This window comes from Phyllobates terribilis, unplaced genomic scaffold (genome assembly GCF_046119375.1).
Source record: "Phyllobates terribilis strain yellow unplaced genomic scaffold, ASM4611937v1 Scaffold_3__8_contigs__length_932513732, whole genome shotgun sequence".
NCBI lineage: Eukaryota > Metazoa > Chordata > Amphibia > Anura > Dendrobatidae > Phyllobates > Phyllobates terribilis.
Window position 1 is genome coordinate 757,483,627 of NW_027362763.1, and position 26,616 is coordinate 757,510,242.

The following is a 26,616-nucleotide window of genomic DNA, read 5'->3' on the forward strand; positions in this document are numbered from 1 at the left end:
TGTGGCATAATGGTAGTCTGTGATAACAGGGAATCTGTCATCAGGTTTTTACCACCTAATCTGAAAGCAACATAATTTAGAGACAAAGACATTACATTCCAGGGATGTGTCACTTACTGGGCTGCTTGCTATAGTTTTTATAAGATCATTCTTTTATCAGCAGGAGATTATCACTTGAGGATCAGTAAACTGACTGCCATGTAGTCCTCCATATTCATGAGCTCCACCCCCACCACTGATTGGCCGCTTTTTGCCTATACTCAGTGTACACAGAAAGCTGCCAATCAGTGGTGTGGGCAGGGTTATGCAAAATCTACAGCACCCAGTAAAGTGATACATCACTGAAATCAGAGTCTCTGTCCCTACATCATGCTGCTCTCAGATGGAGTATCAAAAACCCTGTGACAGATTGCCTTTAACACATATTTTTGAAGGGAATCTCTACTTTTTTACAGGATAGCATGCACAGGTACAAACGGGGCAGGAACAAATGTTCAGGCGAGGAATGGTAGGAGGAGCTGCATTAAATAGAACCTGCTCGCATGGGATAGTCTGGGGAGCTAGATCTCTACAGGACACAGCAGGGTTAAATTCCTGCAGAGACTGGCCACGTTCCCCTAAGGCCAGATAGAAACACCATGCTGTAGGAGCCGTGCAGGGGAGTTCAGCAGGAAACAAACTTTAGCGTAATGGCCTGCCGCAAAGAGAAATCGCAAGGCGAGTGGGGCGGCGATGAGGAGCCATGCAAGTTGCCGTCATGAAACTTTGTACCAAAACATTTTTTTTAAAAAGTTCATAACTTTCACCAACCTTACTAAGTTTGTTACCTCGGGCCCGCTATAGGCAATTTTTGCGTTCATAGTCATTGAAAAATGTCATTATAACAGGGATTTCAGAAAATGACCCATTTTATGACGACAGCAGGACTTAAAGAGGTTGTCCCCTATCAGAAAACGTTTCTTCGTAGGCTGTATAATCATAAAAGAGCACATAGTATTACTCACGCTCCCCAGTCCAGTGCCAAGTCTCCATCGCAGCTCCCATCTCCTCTGCTTGTCTGCAGCGCTGACATCACATCGACACCGCTGCAGTAGAGATGACCAGATCAATTTGCACAACCCCAGTCCACAGTCCAGATCTGTGGCCAGGAGCGCTGCGAATTTCCTGGACTTCCGGATTCCCTGGCACTGCATTTGATTCGCTGGCCTGCTTTGACATCATCTGTGCAGTGTGCAGAACACAGGTGACATCTTGCTAGCCTGGCCAATCATAAGCCAAGCTTGGGATCATGAATGGTAAGGAAATTCATGCAGGTCTGGTCCACGGCACACAGACACTGACCTGGACCATAAACTGGGGTTCCATTCATCTCTACACTGCAGCAAATCAGTGAGCTCTGTGGCTCATGTCATCAACACAAGCAGAGTTGTTGAGCTCAATGATTGGCTGTAGCATTTTTGACAAGATGGCAATGCTGCAGACAAACAGAAAAGACCGGAGTTGCAAAAGTGAGTTGGCGCTGGCTTCGTGGATGGTGAGTAATACTAGGTCTATAAATTTTTTTATGACTACTGCTGCTTATAGAAGAATGTTTTATGAAAGGGGACAACCTCGGCCATCCTACAGACATGGTGAGCATTTCCCCACATTCCTCATGGCAAACTATCTTTTATCTATAAGATGATCTGGCTTGATACCTCACTGCACGTGGAGGTACGAGTGAAAAAGTTTTTCGACACAGGGGAGAAGCTTCTTTGTTGTTTTATCAGCTACTGTCACATTAGCCATGAGGGAGCCAGGAACGTATTCTAATGAGAGACACCGGTGTTATATAAAATAAACTCTGTATTCTATGTAACTTCTATGTAAATTTTTCTTTTTAATTTTATATAAGAAAAACGTTTCTGATCTATCGATCTGTCTTGATGAGCATAAGCGACAGATGAAATGGCGGCATTATCTCCTGTTCTCCCATTCCCCAAATTCCCTCAATAATTGAAAACCAAGTAAAACATTTGAGAAATAAAATAAAAAAGGACTGATCACTTTAAATTACAATGTACATTGCACATAACATAGGTTAGGTAAAAAAGGGTTAAGTAAGTCAATAAACACAACACTTAAAATAATCCGCTGACCCATGTTTTGCTGAAACTAAGCTTCTTGTTCATTGTCGCGAAGTAAAAGCATAAGGTACTTGAAGGCCTCATTCAGATGAGAGCTTATCGATTACTTGGAAAAACATGTACTCGTATAGGATTCGAGTCCAGATCTATCACTGGAAGGACGGAATGGAGAAGACAATGGAGGCATGGATCAGACAGGGGGAGACATGCAGTTTTCACAGCAAGCCTGGAAATATGAGATGTGATATTATGTGACCCTTGAAAAGAGATTACATTTTTTTTAACTTCTTTTCATGAAAATGCAGCTGATTAATCCCAATCTAATTTGAGGTCATATTGGAGGTGTTGCTGCTCCTGCTCAAATGTCAGCATTCTAGATAAACTCTTATACAGAGTCTACTAACCCCATAAAGGATCCTTCCCAAGATAGTAAGTTTTCTCCTTTCTATAGCGGTCTGGGCCCAGCAGAACAACATCTTGAATGGAACGGAGTTACAGATGCTTGTGCTCTGCTCCATTCATTGTCTATGGGACTGATGGGGAAAGTCAAGCACAGATACTTGAGCACAGATGATTGAGGAGCCATATTACAGTACATATACATTAGCATTTAATTTATATAAATTTGGATTTTGGGCAAAATTAAAGTAAAAATTCAGCAAAGTGCATATTTAACTATTTTTAATGCTCTTCATCAGTCATCATAAATGATATATGTATTGTGTAGATTGGGATGTTCTTCTAATAGTCCATTGAATCCAATCTGAATACATTTTCAATCGGCGTTCAATTACTATCTCAATGCCAGAGGGGATAATCTAAGTGGCATAGCCATTCATCAGCTGCCATTTCCTATGACCTCCCCTAAACGAGCATGCTCAGTTCGGTCAAGTTTGAATGTTTATGTTGATTGGAAGAGTCCGACAGTATTTTATCTTCCACAAGAACAAAGAATCGGATATGTTGGATTCTGATCCAATGTTTAATTTTTCTAATGAACGGGTGGTTTTTTTATCACTGATATTTGCCATGGAGGAACTATTGAATCGTCCCAATATCTTTTTGATTGTCAGCTAATACTGCTAAAAATATTGGACCAGGTGGACAGTGATCTAGTGAGAGAAAGACAAAGGATCCACAGCAGATTGCCCAAAATCAACAGCCTCCGGATCTTAACCTAAAGGACTATCTTTGTAATTTGGTTAAAAGAGAGATAACTCAGCCTCCCACAATTTCCGCAATGATGCAAACTTTGACCAAGGTTTCTAATAATATTTCCAATCCTTTGTAGATATTTACCATAGAGGATTTAATTAAATCTCAGCCCAAATGGAGATTCTACCCGGTACCCACAAACTGGTCTCCTGTAATTGAGTAAATGTATATTTTCTTCATCTAAAGTTCATAGATGGCCTGTCTGCCCAGTCACTGAGATCAGAATTACCAGGGTTGTCCAGAGGATTTTATTTTAAAAGGGCTCAGACTGGTTAAAAAAAAAAAAAAACTAAAAAAAAAGTAATACTCACCCTCACTTATTAAACTACTGAAAACATGGAGTCACAATAGTATACCCCAAAAAAATCAGAAATTTTTAATATATTATGACAAAAAGTAGGCATACACGCACATATGTATATGTGTAAATATATATATATATATATATATATATATATATATATTTTTATGCTGTATATGTATATATATATATATATATATATATATATATATATATATATATATAAAGACAAAATCTATAGAAATTAGACTCAGGTATTAGTGACATGTAGTCCACACATGAATATTGGGGCAGGAAGAATGTATCACCATGACAGCCCCCCTGAGGAAGCCCATGCGAAACGCGCGTCGGGGCTGCTGGCATGGTATCTCACATGAGGAAATATGGGAAAGAGATGATCGTGTTATTGTGCTGTATGCAGTCTCTATCAATGTGTATGCAGTTTTGCACTTAACACTGTTATAATTCAGGCCGTACTGGCATATACCAATGACTGCTATATAAGGATTGTTTACCCCTCTGATTTTTACCTGTTAAATCAGTTTATCTGCATTTAGCATTTGCCATTATAGGCCACTATTATCTAAGCGCTAGCACTTTATAGCACTCCATTTATTTCCATGTACTCTTCTTGCCCCAATATTCAGGAGTGGGCTACATGCCACTAATACCTATTTGCTGTCAATTCTGTCTTTTTGTATGCATATATATGTATATGCCTACTTTTAGTCATAATCAAGTAAAAATTTATGAATTTTTTTTGGTGGACTATCGACTCCATGTTTTCAGAAGTTTCTTCCATGTTGGGAGTGTTCATTTAGCTTACTCTTATAGGGCCCTTGAGAAATTTAAAATGTAATAAGTTTTGTGTTCTGATGATATTGTTTCAACCTCACCTATTTCCTACAGCTCCCATTCTGATCCACTGGTCTCTATTTCCTAGTGACTGGACGGGGGTGCAGTTCTGGCCACTTCTAATGTACTGAGACAGAACCAAGGCGAGATCATGAGATACAAGAGAAGAGTCGAAAAAGTAGCTGGTGGAGATCGTTAGGGGGAGTATTACTTATTTTTGTTTTTAACCTTCTAAGACCTTTTGAAAAGGCCCCTGGACAACCCATGTAAGGTTACTAGTAATATAGTAACTCTGACTCTGGACTCTGAATAATAAAATGTATCTACAGACACCAGGAACACTTCTATAGGACTAAATAAGAACATCAAGATACAAATAACATGAGATATATATTTCTGTACGACTGAATAAGGATCCTTGAATGTCACAGCAATGCTGCCGCTACGCTTTCATTATGCAGATTAGAGATTTAGCCAAATGTTTAGCTTTGATGAATGGGGTTATTAACACTTCCTCGTTATCAAGAAACAACTAATAAACTAAACTGTGGAGTCATTAATGGAATAACATCTAAAATTAATTACAATGTAGAAAGTAAAACAAAGGTTTGTGTTGCCTTCTCCTAACCTTTTCATTACCGACCAAAGGAAAACTACTGAATGTTCTTCAGCAAAACTTGGAAAGAACAAAGCAAGGAACGAACAATGCTTACGTTTTCTGTTTCTACTTTTTTTTTATTCTTTCAAGGCAGAAGGTCAGCACAGGCAAATGTTAACAAAAATGATAAATCCTTTCCATAAATATATTGAAGAGATTAGAATGAGGATTATAAAAATCTATGCAGATTGTTCATGACTAGGCGACCATGTAAAGGTGAGAGATGCTTTCAAGTGGGATATCTCTTCTATATATCATCCATATGCCTGAAGAAGACACATGGACAGATTGGAAAAAACACATTTAAAATTCTTCCCCATCTCAGGGCAACATATTGTAGAGCATGAGATGATCAACAGATTGATATATAGTTTTGTAGGAAAAACAGTCTCAGAATGTATTTGTGTCACCCTGGCCTGGATGCCACAAATATAATAAAGCTGTGTCTGAGAACAAGGGGGAGGTTCTCTGGTCAGGGGAACATTAGCATGCAATACCTCCTGTCACAGGCCAGTAGGGGGAGCAGGCTGCCCCTATAAAAGCTGGAACTGGGGGCAGGGTTAGAGAGAACAGGATAACCTGTCTCTGGATAGAGAGGTGTCCCAGAGCAGTGAGGGACAGTTGTATTGTAGCCTAAGAGGACATGTGGCAGTAGGAGAGCCACAAGCCAGGGACAAGAGGTTAAGTACGCCTGTCCTGGCAGATAAAGAACCAAATTTACCAGACTTTGGTGTCTGAGGCTGTGAGGATTCCACGTCCTACAGCAGATAACCAGTCCGCAGGGGACTGTACGTTCCTTGGCCTAAGAAGCCCGGAGGCTCCGCCACAGCAGGAGGGACCAGCAGAGCCGTACCAGGCCGGGAGTAGAAAGGAACCCACGTTGCAAACCATACGGGCGAGAGGACACGGTGAGCTCGGGACCGTGGGCTGTTACCCTACCAGGAGGAGATAGCCAGAAGGAGCGCAGAGAGCACGGTAGGCCTACACTCTCACCCTGACCAGGGCCAATTTCCCAATTGCTCTCAGACATCCAGGTCCCCTCCTAGTCGGGACTGTTTGTGGGTCAGTTCACCTGTTCTAGTATAGACCCTGGACTGCAACCTGTTGTCTGTGTGCTCCTTGCTCCTCCAGCACTAACGGTACTGGGACGCCCTACACCATCACCCCCATTTTCCATTATACTGCCCTGGGGCCGCACTCTTCCCGTGGGGAGTCACACAACCCCAGCTGTATACATCATTAGCCCCAGCGATGTACCTGGCAGCGGCGGTCCGCACTGACCGCAATCCACGGGTGGTGTAGTCGGACACACCAACAGCGCGTCGCAGACTACCACGGGTCTGACCACCCTGAGCCACGGAACCAGGTAGCCACTACTACCCCCATCGTTCCCCTATTGCCCGGATCCGAGTGCCCCACGGCCAAGGGGGCGAGTCAGTTTTGGCGTAGTCGGCAGGATAGTAACCAACCCGCCACAAACGGGTATTGCGTACCTGAAAAAGACTGTACACGCACCTGAAAAGAGGTTTCCCGCCATCCGGAGCCGTTTCCCGCCAGTACCAGCCGTCTCCCGCCATCTTCCATCGGTTCCTGCCATCTTCAGCCGCTTTCCCGCCATCGGGCGCCATCTTCAGGACGCCGCACGGGAAGAAGAGGGGCGTGGACGTCCAAACCGCGCGAGACCCGAAGCTCCGCCCCACGAACCGACGCTGCACAAGGTCCTGGAAGGGAGAGAGAGCAACGCTGACGTCACCAGGACGCAACGCAAGGTCCTCGTCCGGAGCAGCACCAGCGGAGCCACGGCCTACAGAAGAGGATCGTCGGAAGGTAGGCCACGCTTAACTAGGGGGGAGGAAGATGTCGGACACAGAGGCGCCCACTACCACCAACGCGGCTGCAGCAGCGGTGATGCCATTTTCCCGGCCCTACATCCCTGGAGAGGCCTGGCTGCCTAAGTATTCAGGGGAGCCCCATGCCCTGACTGATTTTAAGGAAAGGCTGTACGGTTTGTTCCAAGTTTACCCCCTGACAGAGGAACAGAAGGTCAGCATACTGACGGGGCAGTTAACTGGCGCAGCCCAGCGGGAGGTAAAGTCATGGCCCGCTGAGGAGAAAAGGACTGTGAAGGACATTCTGGCCCGGCTGCGAGGTACCTTTGATACCCGTACCTCAGCAGAAATTAAAATGCGGTTCTATGGATGTAAGCAGCGGGCACAGGACAGCATCAGAGACTATGCCCTAAATTTGCAGGAAGCCTTGAGGGCCATCAAACAAGCTGACCCTCGCAGCGTGCAGGAAATGGATAAGGTGCCAACAGAACAATTCATAGAAGGTCTGCTGTCTAGCACCCACAGGGCCCAACTGCGCCTCATGTTCTTTCAGAACCCTGATCTGACCTTTGCCCAATTTAAGGACAGGGCCATAAGGGTGCTCCGTGAACCCGCAACCAGTGGCGCTATAAACCCCCGGCGTCCTGCTCTCACCTACCACCAGGAGGCAGCGCCCTCCCCTATGGACTCTGTGGGGGCTCACGCACAGGCACTGAACCAAGCCCCGTCGAAAAACCTGCACCACCAAGTCCAGGAGCTGACCAGGAGCATCGCGGCGTTGACCAGGACCGTCCAGGCGTTACAAGTGGACCCGTCAAGACCCATCGAGTTGGCTTCAAGTCCGGAGGATGTCCCGTAGCGTCGACAGAGGAGGATCCCGTCGTTCCGAGGGAGGCCCACAGACCGCTACGCAGAGGATGGACAGCCCATTTGCCATCGATGCAACCAGCCCGGACACATTTCCAGGTACTGTAATTTAAATGGGTCCAACCTGGGCCAGAGGGCCAACCCCCAGGCATAAGATCACCAGGCCATTATAATTGGCGTGATAAGTACGTTGGGGGGCACCCGGTTTTACCCGTGGTGCTGGACGGTATCCCCATGAGCGCCTTGCTGGATACTGGGTCGCAAGTAACCACTATCCCTTATGTACTTTTTAAGCAGTATTGGACTGATGCTGATATCACACGGTATCCAGACAGTAACTTGAGCATCATCACCAGTAATGGCTTACCCGTGCCGCAGATGGGGTTCAAGGAGATGACCATTAAAATTGGTAAAGTTGAACTACCGGCACAGGGAGTGATTATTGTGGACATTGACCGTCGTGAAAGTCACCCTAAAATAACTGTGGGTACTAACGTGATTGAAAATTGTCTTTCAGAGGTAATTGTAATTCTACAACAGGTGGCGGTGAATGCTAGTTCCAGCCAACAGAGAGTCCTCAACAAGGAGATAAAAGCCCTGATGAGACGGCAGCAGGTAAAACTGTCTGGTGGTGAGATCGGTAGCGTAAGACTGAGTGATCCGTTCCCCATTTCCATGCCTCCCAAAAGCGAAATGATGATCTGGTGTCGGACTGCAATCGGGTTGAGAGGTAGAGACTACCAAGCCATGGTAGAACCCGAGTACTCGGACAGCAGGCCCACCATTTTGACAGCCCAGGGGGTGGTTGATGTCTGTCATGGGAGGGTGCCCGTCCGCATCCTCAACATTGGGGAGAGGGAGGTACACTTACCCAGGTACGCTACACTTGCCAAACTGTTTGCTGTTGAGCACAAAGCTATCAGGGCCGTGGAACCCTTGTCTCCATCTCCACAGGCGGAGGGTAATGGCTCCCAGAAACAAAAGGAGGACTGGTGCCAGAAACTCCATGTCGGTGCTGACTCCACTCCCCTGCACCAAAAGCAAGGAGTCTACCGGGTGGTCCAGGAGTACGAGAGAATTTTTAGTAAGCACCCGCTAGACTTCGGCAGAGTAAAAGGGATAGAACACCATATTCCCACGGGGAGCCACCCACCAATAAAAGAGAGACACAGACCTGTACCCCCTGCACATTATCAGAACGCAAAGGGCATGCTGAGGGAAATGAAAGAAGCTGGGGTCATTAGAGATAGCTGTGGCCCCTGGGCAGCCCCCTTGGTTCTGGTAAAAAAGAAAGACGGCACCATGAGAATATTTGTGAACTATAGACAAATCAACCGCATCACCCACAAAGACGCATATCCGCTGCCTAGAATAGAGGAGTCTTTAGCCGCACTAAAATCAGCTAACTTCTTTTCTACTTTGGACCTTACTAGCGGGTACTGGCAGGTTCCTGTGGCAGAGGCTGACAAGGAGAAGACCGCCTTCACCACCCCGATGGGACTGAGCGAGTTCAACTGTATGCCCTTTGGGCTCTGCAACGCACCAGGGACCTTCCAGAGGCTGATGGAATGCTGTTTAGGGCACCGAAACTTCGAGACGGTCCTCCTTTACCTAGACGACGTGATCGTCTATTCGAAGACTTACAAGGACCATCTAAAGCACCTGGCCGAGGTGTTCGAAGCCCTGGCAGGCTATGGCCTGAAGGTGAAACCATCGAAGTGTCACCTGCTGAAACTGAAGGTCCAGTACCTAGGGCACGTGGTAAGTGCGGAAGGAGTAGCCCCCGACCCTGACAAGGTCACGGCAATCAAGAGCTGGCCAAGCCCCTCGAACATCAAAGAAGCGAGGCAGTTCCTCGGGTTGGTAGGCTACTACCGAAGGTTCATCCCCGGGTTCACTAAGATGGCAGCTCCTATGCAGGACCTCCTGATAGGACAGTCTAAGTCCAGAAGCCAAAAGCCACCCTTCAAGTGGGGATAAACCGGAAGAGGAGTCCTTCCGCCAGTTGAAGATGGCCCTCACAGGGGATGAGATCCTGGCCTACCCTGATTATGGCCAGCCTTTTATTCTCCACACCGACGCCAGTAATGTGGGACTGGGAGCCGTACTGTCACAAAACCAACAGGGCAGAGAAAGAGTGATCGCGTACGCCAGCCGGAAGCTGAGGCCCACCGAGAGGAACCCGGAGAATTACAGCTCCTTCAAGCTAGAATTCTTGGCGGTGGTGTGGGCCGTAACGGAACGCTTCAAGCATTACCTGGCCTCCGCAAAGTTCACTGTGTACACGGACAACAACCCGTTAACACACCTAGACAGTGCAAAACTTGGTGCCCTGGAACAGCGGTGGATGGCCCGTCTCTCCAATTATGACTACGTGATCAAGTACCGGGCAGGCAAAACCAATGCCAACGCTGACGCCCTGTCAAGAATGCCTCACTTACCCGAAGGTGACGAAGAACTCCCCGCGTTTCACCGGTATGGAACCGCTCAATACTCCCACCGCGTGAAGGAGGAAGATTTAACCACCGTTATGATCAATCCCCTACCTCACCATAGCTGGGCCAAGACCCAAGATAGTGACCCTGCAATCCGCCTGGTGAAAGATCTGCTGACCCAGGAAGATGCCCGCATAGATCCGGATGCTCCAGAGGAAGCCAAGCAGCTATGGAAAGAGAAGAGCAAGCTGTTCCTCTACGAAGGCAAGCTGTGCAGAAGGCTTGACAACCACTGGATGCACTAGCTGACCTGGCAAGTCGTGATCCCAAGGAGGGATGCAGCTATGGTCCTGGGGGCTTACCATGACAGAGCGGGGCACTTCGGTTGGAAGAAACTGGAGTTCCTGCTAAGAGGACGGTTCTTTTGGGTTGGCATGAGAGGGGCTGTAGAGAAGTGGTGCAGGGACTGTGGCCCTTGTAACTTAAGGAGAAAAGACCGCACCAGCCAGAAGGCACCCTTGAAGCCCATCGTCACCCAGCAGCCTCTTGAGCTAGTAGCTCTGGACCACGTTAAATTGGCTCCAAGCCGGTCAGGATACATCTATGCCCTGACAATCGTGGACCACTATTCCCGTTTTCTAGTGGTGGTCCCGGTAAAGGACTTGACAGCCCAAACGGCGGCCAGAGCCTTCCAGCAATATTTCTGCCACCCACACGGGTAACCAGAACAAGTTCTGACAGACCAGGGTCCAGCGTTCGAAGCTGAAATCTTCCAAGAATTCTGCAACCTCTATGGCTGTAAGAAGATTCGGACAATGCCTTACCACCCACAACGGGATGTGTGAGAAAATGAACAATATAGTCATTGATCTCCTGAAGACGTTGCCCCTGGAGGAACGCAGCCTGTGGCCAGAAAAACTGCCGGACCTGATAGACTTATACAACCATATCCCGGTGAAAGCTACAAACTGCACCCCGGCTTACCTGATGCGAGCCAGACCAGGTAAGCTGCCCATGGACCTGGACATGGGAGTCCTAACACCTGAGGACACCTCCCCGGATGCGGACTGGGATACGGAAAGGCGACTGCAGTACAAGAAGGTACAGGAGAGTGTGGAGAAGAGCCTGGCCCAGGTGAGAGAAAGGCAAGAAAGACTCTTCAACCAACACGCCCCTGCTGTTCCCCTAGAACCTGGTGAGCAGGTCCTGAAGCGAAAGAGAAGGCTACATAAGTTGGACGACCAGTGGGAAAGGGAACCCTACACCGTACAGCAGTCTGACCACGACAACTCAAAGGTGTGCGTGATCACCAGGGATGGAGGAGAAACCACTAGTAGAGACCACCTAAAAAGGTGCCCCGAGCAACTCCGTAGTGCAGAAGAGGATCAAAGTGATCTTGAACCCGCAAAGGACAAGGAAGAAATGATCAGCACCGTTCTCGGAGAGTTTCCTCAGTCCTGGACTCGAATAAACGACGCCATAGTGGTACCCGTCCTGCATTTCCAGCAACCGGCTCAGCAACAACCTACACCAGAGCCGGAAGGTGAAGAAGAGCAAGCAGTTCCAGAGGCAGAAGAGCCTGTACCAGCAGCCCAGGAGAATCAACCCTCTGCTGACAGTGAGCCTGCCATGCCTGCGGTAAGCCAAAGGACCCGCAGACAGCTGCCTGCCCTACCTGTACACCAAGCTGGTAGCTGTACCCCTAACGGTAGTGGGGAAAGCCAGGTCGGTCCACCACCAGACAGTGGATTAAGGAGGTCAACCAGGAGCACAAAGGGGCAGATACCTGCTCGCTGGAGAATATAGGGTGCACTAAAACTGTAAATAACCCTGTTGCCAAATGTTGAAATGTTTGCCAAGTTACCTGCATGATTATTAATAGTGTGTTTCAGTTTCTTACCGGGACTTTGTATGGACTGCGTTCGGAGCCTAACCAAGGAATGAACTAAGACTGTGAAGGACTTGGGGTAGGACAGACCCCCACCTGGTTAAGGCTCCCCATTGTATTGGTGATATGGACACCCAGTCACAGACCACGCTGTGAACTTAAGAACTCAATCTGTGCGTCGTTTGTCTACTAATGTTTTATAGTCATGTATATTATCTTTGTTTACTGTTTAGTCCCGGAGTACTAAATTCTACTAGGGGGGAATGTGTCACCCTGGCCTGGATGCCACAAATATAATAAAGCTGTGTCTGAGAGCAAGGGGGAGGTTCTCTGGTCAGGGGAACATTAGCATGCAATACCTCCTGTCACAGGCCAGTAGGGGGAGCAGGCTGCCCCTATAAAAGCTGGAACTGGGGGCAGGGTTAGAGAGAACTGGATAACCTGTCTCTGGATAGAGAGGTGTCCTAGAGCAGTGAGGGACAGTTGTATTGTAGCCTAAGAGGACATGTGGCAGTAGGAGAGCCACAAGCCAGGGACAAGAGGTTAAGTACGCCTGTCCTGGCAGATAAAGAACCAAATTTACCAGACTTTGGTGTCTGAGGCTGTGAGGATTCCACGTCCTACAGCAGATAACCAGTCCGCAGGGGACTGTACGTTCCTTGGCCTAAGAAGCCCGGAGGCTCCGCCACAGCAGGAGGGACCAGCAGAGCCGTACCAGGCCGGGAGTAGAAAGGAACCCACGTTGCAAACCATACGGGCGAGAGGACACGGTGAGCTCGGGACCGTGGGCTGTTACCCTACCAGGAGGAGATAGCCAGAAGGAGCGCAGAGAGCACGGTAGGCCTACACCCTCACCCTGACCAGGGCCAATTTCCCAATTGCTCTCAGACATCCAAGTCCCCTCCTAGCCGGGACTGTTTGTGGGTCAGTTCACCTGTTCTAGTAAAGACCCTGGACTGCAATCTGTTGTCTGTGTGCTCCTTGCTCCTCCAGCACTAACGGTACTGGGACGCCCTACACCATCACCCTCATCTTCCATTATACTGCCCTGGGGCCGTACTCTACCCGTGGGGAGTCACACTATCCCAGCTGCATACATCATCAGCCCCAGCGGTCTACCTGGCAGCGGCGGTCCGCACTGACCGCAATCCACGGGTGACGTAGTCGGACACACCAACAGCGCTTCGCAGACTACCACTGGTCTGACCACCCTGAGCCATGGAACCGGGTAGCCACTACTACCCCCATCGTTCCCCTATTGCCAGGATCCGAGTGCCCCACGGCCCAGGGGGCGAGTCATATTCATTTACCTTCATGCTAAATATGGACTGGGGGTCCACTGGGCATTCTTGGTCAAGGATTGACCACCTCCCTTATGTGAACATTCATACAGATATACCTGGCAGTCACTGCCCGCTGTAAAAATCATTGCAACTAAAGATGTCAATACACATTAGAGCAAAATCAGTCAAACCCGCTGATTTCGGTGGGACAAGCTGAGGACTATCATGCCCCCTATTGTCCCCTGACATATGAGGTTGGGTTAAAAAAAAAAAAAAGATTGGGCATGCCAAAACACCATCCTTTGAATCTCAGCTGACATCAAATAGCAGTGTCTAAGCTGTATAACCACCAGTTTATTCCACTCTCCCCATTGAAAACACCTGCACGCCCAGCTGAACTGTGCATGCATGAATATGAGATGGTTGGTAGGAAATGCTGTTGGATGAACGAGCAATCAGCTGACAGCCATTGAAGGTATATTAATCTTTTCCAATGAAACTATATTGCTATGCTTCGCTCATTCTGCTCTATAACATGCTTGATCATACATCAAATTTAACATTACAGGTTTACTTTAAATTAACTAGTTTTATGAGTATTCTTAAAGAAGCACTCCCATCTATTTTTTTATTAAAAGTGTATATGTGCATTTAATGTAGTGTGAGTGTATTAATATACTCACCTCTCTCCGGTGTTCAGCGCCGCTCTGCTTCGCAGTGACGTCACCACAATTGCAATTATTCAGCTCACTCTATGCTCCATGCGTGAGCCCTAAGTCTCATGCACAATGAAAGTCCATGACCCCTCCGTAGGTTTACATTGTAAAAGCCACTTCCAGGTGACGCAGAGCGCAGGATGACCCGGGGAGTCTCTGCAAAGTGATAACTTCATGGAGAATGGCGCTGGACTCCGGAGAGAGGAGTTTTAGGGTATGTGCACACGATGAAGAATTTAAGCAGAAATTTCCAGAGCGTTTTTTCCTCTCCCTGGCAGAAAAAACGCATGCAGATTTTACATGCGTTTTTTCTGCCAGGGAGAAGCGTTTATTCAGCGTTTTCGCATGCGTTTTTTCAAGAGCTTTTCCAAGCGATTTTGAGCATCACTTGGAAAACTGCTTGACAAGTTGGTCACACAATATAAATCCATGCAACCGGCATGGATTTATATTGTGTGATTGAGATTTCTGCTTAAAATACTGCACCTATAGTAAAAAAAAAAAAAGAATAATAAAGTAAAAAATAAAAAAAATATATTCATACGTACCTCTCCACATACATGCGGATGTTATGTGGTTCAATGCAAGTCAATGGCGGCGATTTCGCCGCAAAATCGCACAAGAAATAGTTGTGCTGCGGATTTTTCCGCAATGATAATCTGCAGCGAAAATTTCCGCAGCATGTGCACAACACATGCGGAATAACATTGGGAAACACGGCAGACATCTTAACAAGCGATTTTGATGCATTTCCGCGGAGGAAATACCGCTGTGGAAATACATTATATCCGCATCGTGGGCACAGAGCATTAGGTGAGTATATTAATACACTCACACTACATTACATTCATATATACACACATTACATAAAAAACATAGATTGGAGTGCTTCTTTAACCCCTTAATGACCTTGGGTTTTTCTGTTTTTGTTATTTACTCCACTTCTTCTCAGAGACATAACTTTTTTTACCAATCCGATTAATTCTTTTTATATAATAATAGATTGGGCGATTCTGAACGCAGCGATATCAAATATGTGTATATTTAATTTTTTTTATTGTTTTATTTTGAATGGGGCGAAAGGGAGGCCATTATCTGATCGCCTGTGCAGAAATGCTCACTTGCTATGCGCGCTGACCGCTGAGCGGCGCTCATAGCATCCTGACAATGCCACTCCGCAGTCATGTGACACGGGCGCCGATGGGTGGGATTATGATGTCCTTCTGCCGCAGTCATGTTAAATGCCGCTGTCAGAGATTGACAGCAACATTTAACTAGATTCCACCCACAGCTGTTAGGGGCACATGACTGCTGTAGAGATCAGCTGTCGTGTGCCAGGTAACATGCGGGTTTAGCGCCGGAGATTTTTTTTAAAATGAATTAATATATTTTACTCGCTTATATAGCGCCATTAATTCCACAGCGCTTTACAGACACTATCGGCGCTGTCCCCATTGGGGCTCACAATCTGGATTCCCTATCAATATGTCTTAGGGGTGTGGGAGGAAACTGGAGTACCCGGAGGAAACCCACGTAAACACGTGGAGAACATACAAACTCCTTGCAGATGTTGTCCTTGGTGGGTTTTGAACCCAAGACCCACTGCGCTGCCCAGCAAACACCCTTTAATAAGCTCCCCACGATATGTAATTTTTAACTTTTACAAGGCAAGTTGATTTAGATTCCTAAAGATACAATATATCCATCTGGTGATCTGAAAAGAAAGCAGCTATCACTTTGTGATATCTGGAATCAATCTGCTAATGCTGCAGTCAACAAATTGGCAGCCGTACACAGGTCCGTATTTTCAGTAAGAATGCTTAGCTGCAGCTTTGTTTGCATTATAGGGAGGGCTGGGATCGATACGGATACATTATGTAGCAGGATTAACATTAGAGACTTTGATTTTTCTTGCACTAAAGCTTGTCGCTCTGAATAAATAGTCACATTTTTAGTTATACAGACTCTAAACCATCAACTATTATTCTCCTCAGGTTTTAAACAGCAATTCCCTCCACATATTTATACATGGATACAATCTGCATCCTTTTTCATGGTCCCAAAAATCAATATCATCATTATTTACTTATATTAATGAATACAGACTGCATTACTCCACTAATGTGACAAAATAATTTCTCACTGTTTTCCTCATGGTTGACTTATCGGATGATATGTTTTGTATAATTGACTCAGCCAGGATATTTTATATAAATTAAAGGAAAATATCATTAAAGAGGTTATCCAGGACAATTTACATTTTTTTTTTACTATGAGTCTAAGAACTAACAGGCGCCTGTTGTGCCCGGCGCCAATTTGTGCCGTCTCAGTGCGGTCACAGACCACTCCTGCCAGTGATTCTGCTGATGTCACGTCAACAAAGCCAGTTGAACCAGTGGGGTGGAGTGAGAATGAGATTTGCTATTTGCAATGTTAAAGATTAATTGTATTCATGAGTAAAAATACAAAGTTTCGATAATTTTGTACATTTAAGGGTGTGGCCGCCCTTTGTCTGAGCTGAAATGTTCATTCTGCCTCAGGTCTATGCTTCTACTAGGGGGTCAGTCTCTCAGCCCTTATCCATACGTATGTCACTTGACAAATGGTAAGGTTTTAATATTAGAGTTAGGACTGTCCCATAAGGGTTGCTGTGACGTGGCGGGATAGCTTTTACATTATTTTAATCAAAATTATGTTAACTAAATACCCTTCATTATTTATCATTATTTTTGCACTGTGCGATTTACCCATTTACCTCCAGTTACTTGGGTTACAATGTAGGTTGCCTTCTTCAGAATCACCCTGTATATAGGGGTGCTTCCCATTACCCTAACAGACCAAGTGTACATTTATGAGTAAGGTTTGTGGGATGAGAGGTTGGGATCTGCAACCACTTTGTCTAGCATTCAATATTAACTGGAAGATTCAATTTAAATTTTCATAGGAATAGAACACAGCTACAGAAACTACACAGCTGCAGGAATACAACACAGCTACAGAAACTAGACAACTACAGGAATACAACACAGCTACATAAACTACACAACTACAGGAAAACAACACAGCTACATAAACTACACAACTACAGGAATAGAACACAACAACAGAAACTACAAAACTATAGAAATAGAACACAACTACAGGAACTACACAACAACAAACTACAGGAATAGAACATGATTACAGAAACTACACAGCTACAGGAATAGAACACAACACCAAAAATTACATAACTACTGGAACAGAACACAACTACAGAAAATTCACAACTACAGGAATAAAATACAACAACAGAAACTAAAGGAAGAACACAATTACAGCTATAGGAATTGAACACAAGACTATAGATATAGAACATAACAACAGAAAATACATAATTGCAGGAATATAACACAACTACCAAAACTATACACCTACAAGAAGAGAACACAAGTACAAAAACTACAGAACTACAGGAACAGAACACAACAGAAACTGCAAAACTATAGAAATAGAACAAAACTACAGAAGCTGCACAACTGTGGGCAGCATGGTGGCTCAGTGGTTAGCACTGCAGCCTTGCAGCGCTGGGGTCCTGGGTTCAAATCCCACCAAGGACAACATCTGCAAGGAGTTTGTATGTTCTCCCCGTGTTTGCGTGGGTTTCCTCCGGGTTCTCCGGTTTCCTCCTACACTCCAAAGACATACTGATAGGGAATGTAGATTGTGAGCCCTAATGGGGACAGTGCCGATAATGTCTGTAAAGCGCTGTGGAATTAATGGCGCTATATAGGTGAGTAAAGTGAATACAAAAAATAAAAAAAATAAAAAACTACAGGTATAGAACACAATAACAGAAAGTACATGATTTGCAGGAATAGATCACAGCTAAAGAAACTACAGAAATAGAACACAGTTACAGAAACTACACAACTACAGGAATAGAATACAACTACAGGAATAGAACACAACTAGAAAAACTACACAACTACTGGATAAGAACACTTCTACAAAAACTTCACAACTATAGGAATAGAATAAAACTAACAGAAATGACACAATTAAAAAAAATGCACAACTATAGAAATAGAACACAATAGAACACAACAACAACAAAAATCACACAAGTACTGGAATACAACTCAGAAACTAAATAACTTCAGTAATATAACAGAACAACAAAAACTATACAACTATTTGTCTCGCAACCTGGCTCTGTGCATCCGCCCTTAATAATGATGTAAATTCCCACTACTCTTAAACGTAAAATTAAATGTGAAATTTTTAAACTGTACAAAATGCCTCCAAACTATGGGAACTGTTTTCCGAGGAATGTTCCAGAATATGCTCCTTAAAACTCTAATGTCTGGATATATTACTTTATTTAACTTATTTGCTTTTTCTTTCAGATTCCGCAGCTCCGTAGAGATTGCAATCACCCACATCCATATGATAATAATTTAAATCAATCAATCCCATGACAACCTGTGAAATGACATATTTTCTATTAACAGAATACACATATCAACTGACCTGAATCTTTGTTACAGCTGGTAATTTCTGGTGTGAATCCTTCTCCATTGTCTGTCTCCGCACAAGATTCATTGGCTAAAAAATAAACACAAATGCTGGATATTTAAGTCATAAATTTCTAATTTAATTCAAGTTTAGTCAATCAATGCAGTATTTCTTGCGGGGCAGATCAATATTCATAGCCACGCTACTGAAGTTACCAGCACTTCTTCAATTCTTTAGATCATAATTCCATATCACTTCCATTCTTTGTGTGGGAAATATATCTGCCTCCCTTTGTATAAGAAGGAGCGCCTTTTAGTTCAGTTTCTAACCTATAATCTTAGTGAGTATGGTGACAGGAAACGCAATACAACCATATGGAACTACAGTGCTACTTAATTTGCCCGACTCCAACGTTGCGCTCCTGCCTCATCCTCTTGCTAGGAAATGAGATGGTTTTTCCTCTTCTGCTTCAGTTTCTGGTCTTAGCTTTGGCCCTGCTTATTTGAGCAACAGCTTTACTGATTTAGATCTATTTTGTTGTTAAATTGCTAAAACAGCTAGTGCCTGATCAGGAGGTCAAGTTAGCCATTTTAAGTGGTAAATGTTCTGCCATGTCCTGCCTGGTGTTTGAGGTTTAGCCTATTCTGACACTTTTTACAAATTCTTCTACTGATTATTACTGATCCTGACCTCAGCCTTGTTCCCAACTACCCTCTTGCCTTGCTCCTCAGTTGTGCGCCTTTTTCTCCACTTCCAGTGTGGACCTTGGCTCCATTTTTTGTCCACATTTGTTTTTGTGATGATGCCTCTTGTCCATGCCACGGTTCCATGAGCGATATCACTGTTAAACTGATTAATTTGGTGAATATAACCTGGCAATCCTCCTGTAGGAAAACTCACATCTCCCTTCATGGTCAATGGGTGAAGATCAAAGAAGACCTCAGCCTCTGGACTCCATTGTAGCAACCATCAAACAGTTTGTGCAACTTGAGCGAATGGACCACATTATAATTAATGAAGACGTTTATTCCTTACACTAGTACTTTAACAACATCCGAAATGCTAGACTGTCTCGAGTTAAATATAAAACTCTCTAACTACAATACAAAGCTCTCCACCGTGCTGCACCTTCCTACATTTCATCTCCGTCTATCAATCTACTCATTCTTGATTCACTCAATAATCCACAGCTCACCGGCTTCCTTATTACATGCACTCCCTCCCTTCTTCCAGACTTCTCCCGTTCTGAACTCATCCTTTGGAACTCATTGCTCTGAACCATTGAACCATTAGATATACTCCTGTTTACAGCTCAAATGTGTTTTGAAATCTCATTGTTGAAAGTGACTTATGCCATATAAGTATATCATACCAGTATCTATAGCCGATGGCCCGCACACAACCTGAACTGGTTAAAGCCATCTCTTAAATGATTTCATTTAATTCATTTATCCATTCCCCTAGGTGCATCACTCCATTTTATCTCTGTATTGGCTGCTATATTGAGTGTGTGACTGAAAAAGCTTTTTTTCATTGTATATATAAACCGCTTGTTTTCTGGACAAAAATTTGCTTTTGGTCCTATAATAGCCATTCCGCTGTTAGGTCCACTCTCCTTTTGTCTACTTGTTAATACACTGTGTACCAAATTATTATGCAAATAATATTTTCTCAGATTTTCCCAAATTACCTATATGAATTGCAGTCATTGTAATTTTCCAGTCAAATAACTATTAGAATAATCACCAATATCCAAAACAATATATACTCTTCAAAGAGCAATTCATACAACAACACTATGTTGAGTCCAGGAATATTGACCCAACAAATCATGAAGAGACTCTAGTATTCTAAAAATATCATTTTATTGAAAAAATTTTATTTTTTTAAAAAATATACACATAATAAACAAGCAGGGAATCTAAAAACCGTCAAAACGGCAGATCCATATACAAAGAAAGTAGGGTTTTATTTATAGCAGCACATAGTAACATTGGATAATATATAAGAGGTCTTATAGCTCCTTTGCCCAAAGAAAATAGTCCAAAGCTACAAAAATTGTGTTTTCATCCTCTATGGGGTTAATCTATATAGAAATGATCATTCTAGGCAAAGTGACAAGGCCTACTATAGAAAAATGCCATTATATAAAAATTGTGGAGTTAATTTTTATATAATGGCATTTTTCTATAGTAGGCCTTGTCACTTTGCCTAGAATGATAATTTCTATATAGATTAACCCCATAGAGGATGAAAACACAATTTTTGTAGCTTTGGACTATTTTCTTTGGGCAAAGGAGCTATAAGACCTCTTATATATTATCCAATGTTACTATGTGCTGCTATAAATAAAACCCTACTTTCTTTGTATATGGATCTGCCGTTTTGACGGTTTTTAGATTCCCTGTTTGTTTATTATGTGTATATTTTTTTAAAAAATAAAATTTTTTCAATAAAATGATATTTTTAGAATACTAGAGTCTCTTCATGATTTGTTGGGTCAATATTCCTGAAATAACTATTAGAGTACAATTGAAAGGTTTTTGTACAAACTGCCTATGATAACAGTATATTTTTAAAAAAATAAAAAACTCAAACTGCACTCAAAATGCATGTTCCAAATTATTATGCACTGCAGAGTTTTCAACCTTTTCATTTTAATAAAGAACAAAAAAATGGTCATTTTTGAAATTATAAGCATTAGCAGGTTATTACAAACTGAAATCAAACAGTTTTCAACTCAAAACTTTATTCTAGGTGTTGTTACATTTGCACATAGGACCCCTTGTTCGAAAAGAGCTTCTGAACTCTCTCGTCCATTGAATTTGTCAGGTTTTGGATGGTTTCTGCTTTAATTGTTTTGCATGAGGACAGAATACCCTCCCAGAGCTGCTGCTTAGATATGAACTGCCTCCCGCCATCATAGACACTCCTTTTGATGATGCTCCAGAGGTTCTCAATGGGGTTGAGGTCAGGGGAGCATGGGTGCCACACCATAAGTTTGTCCCCTTTTATGCTCATAGCAGCCAGAGATGCAGATGTGTTATGTGCAGCATGAGACGGGGCATTATCATGCATGAAATGATCTCGATGGTCCAGATGGATGGAGTGGAGGATGGCTGGTTGATGGACACCCCATGCAAACACGGCTACAGCGCTAACAAGGAGGAGGTGGAGTAATGTTTTGGGCTGGAATCATGGGGAGAGAGATTGTCGGCCCTTTTAGGATCCCTGAAGGGGTAAAGATGAACTCCATAATGTATGTTGAGTTTCTCAAACAGCACTTCCTGCCATGGTTCTAGAAGAAGAACCGTGCATTCCGCAGCAAGATCATTTTCATGCATGATAATGCCCCGTCTCATGCTGCACATAACACATCTGCATCTCTGGCTGCTATGGGCATAAAAGGGGACAAACTTATGGTGTTGGACCCATGCTCCCCTGACCTCAACCGCATTGAGAACCTCTGGAGCATCATCAAAAGGAGTGTCTATGATGGCGGGAGGCAGTTCACATCTAAGCAACAGCTCTGGGAGGGTATTCTGTCCTCATGCAAAACAATTGAAGCAGAAACCATCCAAAACCTGACAAATTCAATGGACGAGAGAGTTCAGAAGCTCCTTTCGAACAAGGGGTCCTATGTGCAAATGTAACTCACCTAGAATAAAGTTTTGAGTTGAAAACTGTTTGATTTCAGTTTGTAATAACCTGCTAATGCTTATAATTTCAAAAATGTCAATTTTTTTGTTCTTTATTAAAATGAAAAGGTTGAAAACTCTGCTGTGCATAATAATTTGGAACATGCAGTTTGAGTTTTTTATTTTTTTAAAAACATACTGTTATCATAGGCAATTTGTACAAAAACCTTTCAATTGTACTCTAATAGTTATTTGACTGGAAAATTACAATGACTGCAATTCATATAGGTAATTTGGGAAAATCTGAGAAAATATTATTTGCATAATAATTTGGAACACAGTGTATTCAATAGTGCTTTTAAATGGGTCTGACATACATAACACCAGCAATCACAAAATAGGTATCTAGCAACAGAAATCCATTGAAAACCTGTATTTCTCTATTATATGCGATTAAAAAACACAGATATCTCTCCCATGTGTCTTGTGAACTGTAAGACGATGCCTTTCAGTTTACTACCTTGCAGTTGCAGTTGCAATCACATTTTTCAACCCCCTTTGCAAATTAGATTATGGGCAAAAAACATTCTACCGTTTGCAATAAATTGATCAAACAAGAACAATATAAACAGCTCAACGCAGCTAAGCTAACTAGTGGTTTCTCCAAATTCAACAGAAAATGTAACTTCCAATGACTACTTTAGTCTCAGAATTATTCAACCCCTTTATGACAAGCACTTTAGTATTTAGTAGATTACCTTTGGCTGTTATGACCTGCTGCAAACGTGATGCACAGCCAGCAGGGCCGGCGTCAGCACCCGGCGCACTCAGGCAAGTGCCGGGGCCCTGAGCAGGCGGGGGGGGGGCCACTCACCATCGGGCACCCCGGCGTGCTATGGGACCTGTGAGCGGTGCGGTGCCTGTGGCAGCGCTCCCTCCCCTGCACAATACTTACCTCTCCCCGTGCCTCCGCAGCAGCTCCGGTCTCTTCTGTGGCTGCTGCACTGTGACATCTCAGGTCAGAGGGCGAGGTGACGTCTTTACACCGCGCTCTCTCCTGAGCCGTCACAGGCAGCGCAGAGCGGGAAGACGCCGGCACGGGTGAGGCTCCGGAGCAGAGGCAGCAGATAGGAAGTGAGGTGAATATTTGATTTTTTTTTATATGTATGGAGGCATGGGGCATTATATGGTGGGGGGGGGGAAGTGACATCCTGCATGGGGCATTATATGGTGGGGGGGAACAAGTGACATCCTGCATGGGGCATTACATGGGGGGGGAACAAGTGATATCCTGCATGGGGCATTATATGGGGGGGATAACAAGTGACATCCTGCATGGGGCATTATATGGGGGGGAGAGGTGACATCCTGCATGGGGCATTATATGGGGAGGGAACAAGTGACATAATGCATAGGGCATTATATGGGGGGAGAGGTGACTTCCTGCATAGGGAATTATATGAGGGGGAGAGGTGACATCCTGCATGGGGCATTATATGGGGGGGGAGAGGTGACATCCTGCTTGGGGCATTATAAGGGGGGGAGAGGTGACATCCTGCATAGGGAATTATATGAGGGGGAGAGGTGACATCCTGCATGGGGCATTATATGGGGGGCAGAGGTGACATTCTGCTTGGGGCATTATATGGGGAAGAGGTGACATCCTGCTTGGGGCATTATATGGAGGGGTGACATCCTGCATGGGGCATTATATGGGGGGAGAGATTACATCCTGCATAGGGCATTATGTGGGGGCCAGTATTCTGTATGGAGCGTTATAAGGGGGACAGTATCCTGTATGGATTGTTATATGGGGGCCAGTATTCTGTATGGAGTGTTATATGGGGACCAGTATCCTGTATGGAGCATTATATGGGGACCAGTATCCTGTATGGAGCGTTATATGGGGACCTGTATCCTGTATGGAGCGTTATATGGGGACCAGTATCCTGTATGGAGCATTATATGGGGACCAGTATCCTGTATGGAGCATTATATGGGGACCAGTATCCTGGATGGAGCGTTATAAGGGGACCAGTATCCTGAATGGAGTGTTATATGGGGACCAGTATCCTGTATGGAGCGTTACATGGGGACCAATATTTCGTATGGAGCAATATATGGGGCCCATAATACTGTATGGAGGATTATACTGTCCGGTCTGCACTGTGCGTTGAGAGAATTCGCCGGTTTCTGAGCTATTGTAGAATTTAGAATAGATATATGTAATGTAAGAAGTGAAATCTTCGGCATTGTACTATATATATATATTTCTTCTTCGTATCTGTGCATCATGAATCGTGGTATGTGTTAAAGGGGCCCCCTGAGACTCAATCGCCCAGGGTCCACAAAAACATGGAGCCGGCCCTGATAGCCAGACACCAGCTTCTGGCGGCATTTTCAAAGAATCTTAACTTAAAGAGGTTGTTCACTACTTTTACATTGATGGCCTATCCTTAAGGTCATCAATGTCTGATCGGCAAGGGTCCAACACCCGGCACCCCCGCAGATCAGCAGTTATGGTTGCGGCGGTCACTTGCCGGAAGTACTCACATACGGAGCTGGCCGTCTACTTGTAGTGGCCGGGGCTTGGCAATGCACATCCACCTCCTATTCAAATCAATAGGAGGTGGATGTGCAGCACCAAGCCCCAGCCACTACAAGTAGGTGGATCAGCTCCGCAAGTGAGTACTTCCAGTCGGCGGCCGCCGTCACTTGTAACAGCTGATCGTCGGGGGTGCCATATGTCAGACCCCAGCCAATCAGACATTGATGACCTATCCTAATGATAAAAGTTGTAGACAACCTCCTTAAACCCCAATTCATTAATATTCTTGGGTTGTTAAGAGTGTGGTCCAAAAAGTAAACAGTAGAGTTCATTGCCTTGCACAAACCAGGACAATGTTACAAGAAGATAGCAAAGGCATTGAATGTTCCAAAAAATAAAGTTAGAAGCTACAGAGTCCAAAATCTAAATCCCACCAAGGACATCATCAAAAATGGAGTTTGTGTATTACTCTCGTGTTTGTGTGTGTTTTCTATGGTTTCCTTCCACACTCCAAACACATACTGATAGGGAATTTAGATTGTGAGTCCCAGTGAGGACAGTGATGTTAATGTCAGCAAAGCGCTGCTGAATATGATGGCGCTATATAAGCAAGCATAATAAATAAAGGAACACTGGCTATACTACTTGAACATTGCAAAAAGAGGAAGCACTCACTGGCTGCCACCAGATTCCTGAGGACACAGTTTATCAAAAACACTCTAGTGGCTGCAAAAGACCTGCTGCAAGATTTGGTAGCAGCAGGCACTGAGGTTCTAGTTTGCACAGTGAAGTGTATATTAAATGCTGAAGCTCTCCATGTCTGAACTCCAAGTAGTAAACGTCTATTGACCCAAAAGACCAAAAAAGTTGGCTCCAACATGCACCAAACCATATAAGTAAGCCACTGAAGTTTTGGAATTTGGTTTTGTGAAATGATAAAACAAAACTAGAACTTTTTGAGCCTATGAATTAACTATACTTGTTATCTGGAGGAGGAAAAATTAGGCAAAAAAGAACACCCTCTCCACGGGGGTGGGAGCTTGGTGATTCTCTGGCACAGATTTTCTTCTTCTGCTACTGGAAACACGCAGCATATGGAGGGTAAGATGGATTTAATCAAGAATCACGGAATTCTAGGAAAAGACATCTTGTCTTCTGTGCGGAAGTTGAAGTTAAAGTGTCCTTGGTCCTTCCAACAGGATAATCATTCCATGCATACCTCATAGTTCACCAGGGCTTGGTTTCAGGAGGAGTCCTAAAAGATTCTGGAAAGGCCGTCACAGCAGGATCCTACCTGCCCATATAAATGTAGCCTTATCGTGGCTACTAGGCACACATGAATTGGTCAATTTATTTGCTAAGCATTCAAATTTTTTCATATTTTCTAAAGCAATAATGCAAATCAAGTTTTATATATTTCATGTTTGCATGAAGGTGATTGCAACATGCAAATCAAAGAATATTTTAAAACAGGAGGACATAACCGATGGGGAATGGGCTATGGGTAATGGACCAAGATTCTGTAAAAACGTTGCCAAACACTGGTGTCTTACTGAACACAGTTGCAGCAGGTCATAACTGTCAAAGAGGCTCTACTTAAAAATCTAGTCATGCAGAAGTTGGTTCATTCTGAGACTGCAGTAGTCATTAAAATTTTGTGTCGATTTTGGAAAAAAACACTTTTTAGTTATTAGTTTTGTTGAGTTATTTTAACTGTTCCTGTTTCAGTGGTTTATTGTAAATTTTGCTAGTAAACCTGA

The 26,616-nt window shown here is 44.2% G+C and overlaps 1 protein-coding gene across 3 annotated transcripts in view; it reads right to left on the bottom strand.

Moving 5' to 3' along the window:
• The window catches only part of MACROD2 (mono-ADP ribosylhydrolase 2), a 2,798,553-nt gene that overhangs the window by 140,582 nt on the left and 2,631,355 nt on the right, over window positions 1–26,616 (bottom strand). For all 3 annotated transcript variants that reach the window (XM_073672205.1, XM_073672203.1, XM_073672204.1), the window contains exon 16: window positions 18,686–18,760. In XM_073672205.1, coding sequence (XP_073528306.1) covers window positions 18,686–18,760 — 75 coding nt within the window. The remainder of the gene's footprint in view (window positions 1–18,685; window positions 18,761–26,616) is intronic.